Genomic DNA, 11,731 nt, shown 5'->3' on the forward strand with positions numbered 1-11,731 from the left:
GGGAGATTAGTGTGCAAAATTAAGGCACATGGGATTGGGGGTAATGTATTGATGTGGATAGAGAACCGTTTGGCAGACAGGAAGCAAAGAGTGGGAATAAACGGGTCCTTTTCAGAATGGCAGGCACTGACTAGTTGGGTACCGCAAGGTTCAGTGCTGAGACCCCAGCTATTTACAATATATATATTAATGATTTAGACGAAGGAATTGAATGTAGTATCTCCAAGTTTGCAGATGACACTAAGTTGGGTGGCAGTGTGAGCTGTGAGGAGGATGCTAAGAGGCTGCAGGGTGACTTGGACAGGTTAGGTGAGTGGGCAAATGCATGGCAGATGCAGTATAATGTGGATAAGTGTGAGGTTATCCACTTTGGTGGCAAAAACAGGAAGGCAGATTATCTGAATGGTGTCAGATTAGTAAAAGGGGAGGTGCAACAAGACCTGGGTGTCATGGTACATCAGTCATTGAAAGAAGACATGCAGATACAGCAGGCAGTAAAGAAAACAAATGGCATGTTGGCCTTCATAGCGAGAGGATTTGAGTATAGGAGCAGAGAGGTCTTGCTGCAGTTGTACAGGACTTTGGTGAGACCACACCTTGAGTATTGTGTACAGTTTTGGTCTCCTAATCTGAGGAAGGAAATTCTTGCTATTGAGGGACTGCAGCGAAGGTTCACCAGAGTGATTTCCGGGATGGCAAGACTGACATATGCAGAAAGACTGAATCGACTAGGCTTATATTCACTGGAATTTAGAAGAATGAGAGTGGATCTCATAGAAACATATAAAATTCTGACGGGATTGGACAGGTTGGATGCAGGAAGAATGTTCGCGATGTTGGGGAAGTTCAGAACCGGGGGTCAGAGTTTAAGGATAAGGGGTAAGCCATATAGGACCAAGATGAGGAGAAATGTTTTCACCCAGAGAATTGTGAACCTATGGAATTCTCTACCACAGAAAGTTGTTGAGTCCAGTTTGTTCGATATATTCAAAAGGGAGTTAGATGTCACCCTTACGGCTAAAGGGATCAGGGGGTATGGAGAGAAGGTCGGAGTGGGGTACCGAAGTTGCATGATCAGCCATGATCATATTGAATGGTGGTGCAGGCTCGAAGCGCCAAATGGCCTGCTCCTGCACCTATTTTTCTATGTTTCTATGAAACCATCTCATCCTGGAGATTTGTCTATCTTAAGTTCGATTATTTTCTCTGTTACCATTTTTAAACACTTTAAATCCACTAAGTTCCTCCCCACGCCTTATTTTTTGGTCCCTTTGTAACCGCTGGTATTTTGCCCTATTCCTCCATAGTGAAAATAGATACAAAGTACTCATTCAACAAGTCTGCCATTTCCTTATTGTCCATAATAGTCTTGTCTGCATCTGCTTTCAATAAGACCGCATTCCTCTTTATTGCTCTCTCTCAATATATTTATACTTTTTTTTTGCTGTTAGCCTGTTGCAATTTTTTGCATTTATTCCTTTTTGCACTTCTTACTTTTTTGTATCCCTTTGTTGCTTTTTATAGCTCTCGCAGTCTGACGGATTCCATTTTTCCTTGCATTTGTGTAAGCCTTTTCTTTTTGCTTGATACTGTCTTATTACCTCATTTGTTGACCATAGTTGCTTAACTACACAAATACTGTTTGTAGTTGTATCCATTAACAGTTCAGCCAGTTTACTGCGGGCAATCTATGTCTCATCCCTTCGAAGTTTGCCTTACTTAAATTTATAACCTTGGTTTATGACCCTTCTTACTTTCAAACATGACATCAGAATCAATTATATTATGGTCACTATTTGCGAGTTGCACTATTTCTGATAACTAATTCTGGTTCGTCACTCATCACGAAATATAACACGGCCTGTTTCCTTGTCGGTTCTAAAGCATATTGTTCTGGAAATTCCCCAGAAAACATACTAGAATACATTTTTATTAATTTTGTTCTGCTTCTCACAGTCTAGGTGAAAATTAAAATCTTCTAGGTGAAAATTAAAATCTTCTATTATCTCCCGTTATAGCCACATTGACTTTGCTTCCCTGATCTCCGCATTTGTACATGTCCCCACTACATCTCTTCTATCAGGATTCTTACCAGTGTCTTGCACCGTTTGCTGATCCATAGTGTTTCCACTGCAGGATCACTCTTACTGAAATCCCTTCTTTCTACTGTGGTAATTATGTCTGATCAATATTGCTACTCTCTCCTGCTTTCCCAATTTCCATATTCTTTCTAAATATCCTATAACCTGGAATATTTCGCTCCCAACTGTACTCCGTTTGTAGCCAGGTACCTGTAATGGCTACTACATCATACCCTTTAATCTGAATTTGTGCTTTTAACTTGCTTGTTTTATTTCTTGTGCTACATGTATTCATGTTTGTAACCTTTATTTGGGCAACTGTTCGCACCCAACCATATTTCCTGCTGGTCTTTTTCTCACATTTTTTGACAAACTGTGCAGATTTCCCTTCACAACCCCATAACTATTTTAAATCTTTCTCCACTGCTCTATTTACCCTTTTCGCAAGTATATAGGTTCTTCTCCAGTTTAAGTGAGGGCCATCCCGTTTGCACGACCTTCCCTGGCTCCAAAAATGGCCTCAGTGTCCCATAAATATGAAACCCTCCCTCCCTTCTGCATGATCCATCCAGTCATCAATCCAGACCATCCTAATCTTTCTTTCCATTTCTAGTGCAATGTGTGGCTCTAGGAGTATTCCAGGGATTACTATCCTGGAGATTCTGCTCCTCAATCTTGAATTTAATTCCTTGAAATCACTTTGCAGCATCTCAAACTTACTACTATCTATGTCATTGGTTCCCATGTGAACCACAAATTTTTGCTGCTCGACCTCCCAGTCCAGAACTTTTTGTATTCGTTCCTGATGTCTGGAACCCTGGCTCTTGAAAAGCAGCATACTATGCAAAGTCTGCTTAGTGGGGTGGAGGTTACTTTTTTTTAATTATTTGTTCACAGGATGTGGGCGTCACTGACAAGGCTGGCATTTATTGCCCATCTCTAGTTGCCCTTGAGAAGGTGGTGGTGAGCCACCTTCTTGAACTGCTGCAATCCATGTGGTGAAGGTACTCCCACATTGCTGTTAGGGAGGGAATACCAGGATTTCGACCCAGCGACGATGAAAGAACGGCGATATACTTCCAAGTCAGGGTGGTGTGTGACTTGTAGGGCAACATGGAGATGATTGTGTTCCCATATGCCTGCTGCCCTTGTCCTTCTAGGTGACAGAGGTCGTGGGTTTGGAGGTGCTGCCAAAGAAGCTTTAGTGAGTTTCTGCAGTGCAACTTGTAGATGGTACACACTGCAACCACGGTATGCCGGTGATGGAGGGAGTGAATGTTGAAGGTGGTGGATGGGGTGCCAAACAAGTGGCTGCTTTGTCCTGGATGGTGTTGAGCTTCTTGAGTGTTGTTGGAGCTGCATTCATCAAGGCAAGTGGAGAGTATTCCATCACACTCCTAACTTGTGCCTTGTAGATGGTGGAAAGGCTTCGGGGAGTCAGGAGGTGAGACACTTGCCGCAGCCTCTGACCTGCTTTTGTTGCCACAGTATTTATGTGGCTGGTCCAGTTAGGTTTCCGGTCAATGGTAATACCAGGATGTTGATGGTGGGGGATTCGGCAATGGTAATACCGTTGAATGTCAAGGGACGATGGTTAGACTCTTGCTTATTGGAGATAGTCATTGCCTGACACTTGTGTAGCACGAATGCCACTTATCAGACCAAGCCTGAATGTTGTCCAGGTCTTATTGCATGCGAGCATGGTCTGCTCCATTATCTGAAGAGTTGTGAATGGCACTGAAAATCCCCATTCCTGACCTTATGATGGAGGAAAGGTCATTGATGAAGCATCTAAAGCTGGTTGTGCCTAGGTCACTGCCATGAGGAACTCCTGCAGCGATGTTCTGGGGCTGTGATGATTGACTTCCAACCAGCACAACCATCTTCCTTTGTGCTGGGTATGACTCCAGCCAGTGGAGAGTTTTCCCATTGACTTCAATTTTATTAGGGTGCCTTGTTGTCAAGGACAGTCACTCTCACCTCAGCTCCTTTGTCCATGTTTGGACCAAGGCTGTAATGAGGCCTGGAGCCGAGTGGTCCTGGCGGAACCCAAACTGGGCATCGGTGAGCAGGTTATTGGTGAGTACGTGCTGTTTGATAGCACTGTCGATGACACCGTCCATCACTTTGCTGATGATTGAGAGTAGACTGGTAGGGCAGTAATTGGCCGGATTGGATTTGTCCTGCTTTTTGTGGACAGGATATACCTGGGCAGTTTTCCACATTGTCTGATAGATGCCAGTGTTGTAGTTGTACTGGAAAAGCTTGACTAGAAATGCAGCTGGTTCTGAAGCACAAGTCTTCAGCACGACAGCTTTAATGTTGTCGGGGCCCATAGCCTTTGCTGTATCCAATGCGCTCAGCTGTTTCTTGATATCACGTGGAGTGAATCGAATTGGCTGAAGACTGGCTTCTGTGATGGTGGGGTCCTCAGAAGAAGGCCGATATGGATCTGGCTGAAGAAGGTTCCAAACGCTTCAGCCTTGTCTTTTGCACGCACGTGCTGGGCTCCGCCATCATAGAGCATGGGGATATTCATGGAGCCTCCTCCTCCCGTTAGTTGTTTAATGGTCAGTGGAGTTAGAGAATAATATCTGGAGTGTATCAGGTTCTGGGTATCTGCACTCAGCTTACCATTTTCCTTGGTACTGCACAATGATTTGGCATTGCGGGTGTACGGTTCTTCAACTCCCTTATCTAGGAGGAAGGTTCAGGCATGTCATTTGTTTCATCGCCCCCTCTGCTTAATTTTCCAACATTCTTCTTTACTCATTGTGTGTCACTGTGAGTTTAATGTTAGTGCATTATTTCTTGGACAATTTTATGCTTCCACTCACTTACCTGTGTATATATTTTTCAGTTTATCTGCCGGTAGTAAACTAATCGCCGACATTCACATTTTTGCTCTCCTTTTCCATGATGTGCAACAGCTGATGATTTTGATATTTTAAAAGTTTGTTTTGTTTGCTTCCGCATGTATTGGACACCCGGATTGTGATCTTTTTTTCCTGAACTGGATATATTGGGATTTATGAGGGTTAAGTAAAGAGCTGTCCTGCATTGTTAGGTGGTGCCCCATTTTAATCAATTAGTCACATAATGTTGTGTTCAGTGCCAACCACAGGCAACGTAGGACCACTACCTAGTTTTCATATATAATTGGTATTGTTTTCGTAATCTTAAATGCTGAGTACAGAAACTTCATTTGTTACACGTTATCAGCACCCTTGTCTGAAAGCGGCCTAGAAATTTGATGACACTGCACCCATTTTACAGGAGTAAAACAGGTGCCAAAGCACCCAATATGGCTGGGGCATGTGTGCGCACATTCTGAGCCAGATCTGTGCTGCTCACCATTTTGATATAGTCATCAAAAGATGCTTCCTGGGCCTGTGCCTGAAATAGGCATTTGGCTTTTTGCTTATACTCCACTTTGAGCATCACGGAGCAGTTCTGTAAGATTCTGCCTCAGGTAATGAAATATGAGCACAAAAGTAAAATACTGCGGATGCCGTTGAAATTTTTAATAAAAACAGAAAATGCTGGAAATACTCCTTGTCAGGTAGCATCTGTGGAGAGGGAAACTGATTTAACATGTCAGATCGATGACCTTTTGTCAGAACTGGAAAAAGTTACAGATGTAACAAATTTATAAGCAAGTGCAGGGGCAGGGAAAGGTGGGAGGGAAGGAAAGAACGAAAGGGAAGTTCTGTGATAGGGTGGAAGGCAGGAGTGATTAAATGATAAAAGGTATGATTGTACACAGAAAAAGAAGATGGTAATGGATTTTGCTCCCAATTTCCACCCTTCCCTCACCTTCATCTTCACATGGTCCATCTCTAACTCTTCCATTCCCTTCCTCGACTTATCTGTCTCCATTTTTAGGGATAGGCTATTGGCAAACATCCACTATAAGCCCACTGACTCCCACAGCTACCTGGACTACATTTCCCCCCCTACCCACTTCCTGTAAGAACTCTATTCCATTCTCTCAGTTTCTCCGTCGCATCTGTTCTGTCGATGCCACCTTCCATACTAATGCTTCCAATATGTCTTTCCTTTTTCCTCAACCGAGGATTCCCTTTACCGTGGTTGGCATGGCCCTCAACCGTGTCCGTTCCATTTCCTGCATTTCTGCTCTCACCCCTTCCCCTCCCTCCCAGACCATGATAGGGTTCCCCTTGTCCTCACTTTTGACCCCACCAGGCTCCACATTCAACGGATTATCATCCGACATTTCTGCCACCACCAACGTAACCCCACCATCAAACACATCTTCTCCCCTTTGCGCATTCTTAAGGGACTGCTCCCTCCGCTACACCCTGGTCCACTCCTGAATCACCACCTCCATTTCCCATGGCACCTTCCCATGTAAGCGCTGGAGATGCACCACCTGCTCTTCCTTTCTTCCCATTGTCCAGGGCCACAAACACGCCTTCCAGGTGAAACAGTGATTTACATGTTCGTCTTGCAGTTTAGCATAATGTATTCGCTGCTCATGATGCGGTCTGTTCTACATTGCGGAGACCAAACGCAGATTGTGTGACCACTTTGCGGAACACCTCCGTTCAGTCCACAAGCGTGACGCTGAGCTTCCGATCGCCCGTCACTTCAATTCTCTGCTGTAGTCCCACTCTGACCTCTCTGTCCTCAGCATCTTACACTGTTCCAACAAAGCTCAACATAAGCTCGAGGAACAGCACCTCATCTTTCGATTAGGCACTTTACAGCCTTCTGGACTCAACATCGAGTTCAACAATTTTAGACCATAACCTCTGTCCTTATTTTTTTCAGATGACAGCTGTTGATGATTTTGCCTTTCCCATTTACACTTTTAGACCCATCTTTTGTTTCTTTACTTGTCCCATTACCATCTCTTTTTGCTTTGTACAATCATCCCATTTGTCATTTAATCTCTCCTGCCTTCCACCCTATTACAGACCTTTTGTTTTTCCTTGCCCCTCCCCCACTTTCCTTGCCCCTCCCCCACTTTCCTTGCCCCTCCCCCACTTTCCTTGCCCCTCCCCCACTTTCCTTGCCCCTCCCCCACTTTCCTTGCCCCTCCCCCACTTTCCTTGCCCCTCCCCCACTTTCCTTGCCCCTCCCCCCACTTTCCTTGCCCCTCCCCCCACTTTCCTTGCCCCTCCCCCCACTTTCCTTGCCCCTCCCCCCACTTGCCTTGCCCCTCCCCCCACTTGCCTTGCCCCTCCCCCCACTTTCCTTGCCCCTCCCCCCACTTTCCTTGCCCCTCCCCCCACTTTCCTTGCCCCTCCCCCCACTTTCCTTGCCCCTCCCCCACTTCCCTTGCCCCTCCCCCACTTCCCTTGCCCCTCCCCCACTTCCCTTGCCCCTCCCCCACTTCCCTTGCCCCTCCCCCACTTCCCTTGCCCCTCCCCCACTTCCCTTGCCCCTCCCCCCACTTCCCTTGCCCCTCCCCCCACTTCCCTTGCCCCTCCCCACTTCCCTTGCCCCTCCCCACTTCCCTTGCCCCTCCCCACTTCCCTTGCCCCTCCCCACTTCCCTTGCCCCTCCCCCCACTTTCCTTGCCCCTCCCCCCACTTCCCTTGCCCCTCCCCCACTTCCCTTGCCCCTCCCCCACTTCCCTTGCCCCTCCCCACTTCCCTTGCCCCTCCCCCCACTTTCCTTGCCCCTCCCCCACTTCCCTTGCCCCTCCCCCACTTCCCTTGCCCCTCCCCCACTTCCCTTGCCCCTCCCCCACTTCCCTTGCCCCTCCCCCACTTCCCTTGCCCCTCCCCCACTTCCCTTGCCCCTCCCCCACTTCCCTTGCCCCTCCCCCACTTCCCTTGCCCCTCCCCACTTCCCTTGCCCCTCCCCACTTCCCTTGCCCCTCCCCCACTTCCCTTGCCCCTCCCCCACTTCCCTTGCCCCTCCCCCACTTCCCCTGCCCCTCCCCCACTTCCCTTGCCCCTCCCCCACTTCCCTTGCCCCTCCCCCACTTCCCTTGCCCCTCCCCCACTTCCCTTGCCCCTCCCCCACTTCCCTTGCCCCACCCCCACTTTCCTTGCCCCTGTATTTGCATAAAACTTGTTGCGTCTCTAACTTTTTCCAGTTCTGATGAAAGGACATCAACCTGAAACGTTAACTCTGCTTCTCTCTCTCCGCAGATGCTGGCTAACCTGCTGAGCATTTCCAGCATTTTCTGTTTTTATTTATTATTAATAAGAGTACATTATACGTGGTCTGGGTAAGATACACATAAATAGTCTTTCCTTGTTTGTATTTGCTTATGTCTAAATATTCTAAAACGGTCATTAATATCCTTTTGCACTTTCTGTATCAATTGGTAAAGATCAGTTCAATTTTTTTTAGGAAGTCCATTCTGCAGTAATAATCTGTATTGATATAAAAGATGAATTTAATCAGTGTGATATATATACATATAAATGTATCCAACTTTTTATTCCACAGATTCTGGATATTACTACTGTATTGAACCTGCTCAGACAACAACGGATGTTAATGGTGCAGACAATTGCACAATATATCTTTGTCTACAAAGTGCTCATTCATTTCCTGAGAAGTTCTAGGCTGATTTAAAACCTTGTGTTCACTGTATGCCGGCATGGCTCAACAATCCAAATGGCCTCCTTCTGTACTGTAACCATTCTATGATTCTGTGCTGCAATTTTGCAAGCAAAACAGCTGATTGCAGAATTAATTTAAATGATGGAAAAGTTTCTCTAGCCCCTTTAGGGGAGGAGAAGAAAGAATAAACTTGCTTCAAAGAACTGTGTATAAGAGGACATGTGAAGTTGACTAAAGCAGCAGCATATCTAATGGAAAAGTACATATATTCCACTGTTCTGTTACCTCTGATTTTTTTTAAACTATATTAGAATAGGCACTATGCTTCACATGGTGGGAAACTTAATGAAGAAAATGTGTTTATTTCGGTAATATGAAAAAATTGAAACCTATCTTATTGCGGTTTATCTATGTAAATTTGAGTGAGAATTTCCAGTTGTATGGATTGGAAAGTAGTTGATAAGTAATGTTTAACCATCATTTCTTGCCCTGTGATGAACATTATTGTAACCAAGAAAGTCATAGTACGACAAACATGGATCCACCATACTTGGTGCATAATCAGTTTTAAGTTTTGGTGTGAAAGTATTTTAGTTTAATGAAAATGTGATGAGAGTGATGATGGCTGTTACTTTTCATTAGTGGGAGGAAATGAGTATGTGCAAACAGAATGATGAATGGATGTGAGATTTAGGGAATAAGATTGAACTGATGTAAATGAAGGTGTTTTTTTTGTTAAAATTAATACTTCTAGAATTGGAATTAGTGTGTAAAATAGTTGATGAATCTTAATTTTTTTTAGGTTTATATTGTATCACAGTTTACAGAAGTAATGAAAGTTGTAAGTTTCACTTTCTGCTGAACGATATGGAATAAACCAAACCTATTTATATTTTTAAATAGACAACTGTTCAGTTAGACATAAGTATCTATTCAGTAAAATGTCTGGTTTGTATAGTTTAATTAACATACTGGATAAATCATTGAAAACCTAATAAGTTACGTGATTGCTCACTAAAAGCAAAGTAAGCTATTCTTGTTCAGATTTCTATTCTAATTGTGTTAGAACTAATCTTATATATTTGAGTTACTTTTTGTTCATAATAGGTTTAAATGTAATGAATATTTTAGCATTAATAATTGATAAAAGTAGTAGAGATAGTCTGCACACAACTGGCTTTTGTGTGACTCTTTCAGTGTAATATAATTCTGCAGTGAAGCACTTCAAACATAAACTACGAATTGGAAGACTGCTGCTAAGTGACTTGAGTTTACAAAAAGTGTAAAAGTGAAGGATTCCTGCACAGTGTCCATATTGTTCCTTTTAAAGCTTGTGTAAAAGCATTTTTATAAATCTCCTCTGACTCTGATCTACCTGTATTCACCTCAACTCAGTGATTCAGTAGTTATGAGAAAAGGAGTTTATGATGATTAGAAGTTCACTTCCTTTACGGGACAATATAGTCAATCATGGGAGTATGAAGGACAATCTGTAAAACATTTTTTGTATATATAAATTAAGTAGATCACATCATATTCTAAAATGAATTGGATAGGATTCTACTTCATGAAGATTACCTGAGTGCATGCATTTGTGCTTTTGTATGTTAGTCAATATTAATGCCATATCATTTTTTTACGGTGTTCTTTTTAGATCGGGTGTTGTGTGACTTGTACATTGATTATGGCTTTACAAATGTGGCATACAATGTTTAGTAAAAGTTATGGATTTTGTTTTCTCATGTATTACTAGAAGAGCTCCTGTGGTGTTGCTCATGATGTGGTAGAGTGTACTGTTGTTAATCCACCCATCTCTTACATCCCCAGTGAAAGAGATCTCCCCAGGATGAAAGATTGTTTGATTGGTTCGTGGAAAATAAGTAAACCACGTTTCCTTATCCACTGCCGACACATGCACAAATAAATGCACAAACTCTCGCATAAATAAATCTCTGCATTGTTTGACTGAAGCATCTGTTTAGAATGTGGCTTTTTATGGTGAAGTTCAAGAAATAAGTAAAACTTTTGTTTTAATCTTTTCTTATTTGTATTTTTCCTTCTTGACCAAATATCTTCGATTTGGTTAAAATGTTTTGTTTATAACATTTTCAGAAACTTTCTCCAAGCTTGAATAAATGATAGCCTTTCCAGAACTTGCAACCTTTACATTCTCGATTTTTTTAAAGTACACTCAAAATACAAAATACATTTCAAAATGACAAGTCTTCTACTTTGAAATGTGGTATGTTTAATGATCATACATGTAACATGAACAACCCCATGAATGTTGTTCCTACATTTGTTCCAGGAATATTACCTCAGCAAAAATTGAAGAGGCCATGCTTTCCTTTCTTGATGTTTATACAAAAATATAATTATTTACACTGTCAAAAAAGTGGTTTCCATGGAAGTTTTAATAGTTAACCAGCATAGAGGAGGGATCAGTCTTGCAAACGTTCCTGCTGTCAGTGTTGAATTGTGCTACCAGTTGACTGCACAGGTGTATGCTGGGAATTGTAGTCTGCTGACTTGACTTTCTTCAGCTAATAGTGAGGCTATATAAATCCAAGACTTGGGCATCTCACATCGACAGGCCTTGGATGATAAACATTGTTACAGGCCTTTCAAATGTAGAAAATGTTACTATATAGATCGTTTTAATAATTTAATAATAAATTTTGGATTTTGTCTGTCATTATGTTACAAACCTTACTCCCAGTAAATGCTTAAATTTGGTGGAGAAATCAAAATAGTGGGTAAATTGCATCCAAACATTTTTTTTTCAAAATAGTTGTAATTTGATTTGTTTCCTGTTTCCTTTCTTTTATTTATTAACTGCTCATTCTTTAATTGTTTTTATGTTCTTAATTCCTCATTAGAAGTTTGCTTACCCACTACCATTGTATTAGATTGGTACATGTCTTACCTTTTCAGTTATGATTCACAGTTTAATAATAAATATGAGCCAATTAACTGCAAAAATTTACGTAAAGAAAGGTATCATGCCAGATGTCTGATGGGGATAAAATGTATGATATATTTTAAAATCTTGCATATGGTGTCCCTTACTCCTTTATCACAAATTTTAATGTTTACATTTAACA

At 42.6% G+C, this 11,731-nt stretch overlaps 1 protein-coding gene across 1 annotated transcript in view; it reads left to right on the top strand.

The window, feature by feature from the left end:
* The window catches only part of LOC139262778 (tyrosine-protein phosphatase non-receptor type 21-like), a 93,274-nt gene extending 82,608 nt beyond the window's left edge, over positions 1–10,666 (top strand). Inside the window, exons 16-18 of the mRNA XM_070877929.1 lie at positions 2,788–2,929; positions 3,242–3,285; positions 8,511–10,666. Of these exons, the coding sequence (XP_070734030.1) occupies positions 2,788–2,929; positions 3,242–3,285; positions 8,511–8,639 (315 nt within the window). The 3' untranslated portion in view covers positions 8,640–10,666. The remainder of the gene's footprint in view (positions 1–2,787; positions 2,930–3,241; positions 3,286–8,510) is intronic.
* Positions 10,667–11,731: the final 1,065 nt, after the last annotated feature.

Source organism: Pristiophorus japonicus, chromosome 4 (assembly GCF_044704955.1).
Source record: "Pristiophorus japonicus isolate sPriJap1 chromosome 4, sPriJap1.hap1, whole genome shotgun sequence".
NCBI lineage: Eukaryota > Metazoa > Chordata > Chondrichthyes > Pristiophoridae > Pristiophorus > Pristiophorus japonicus.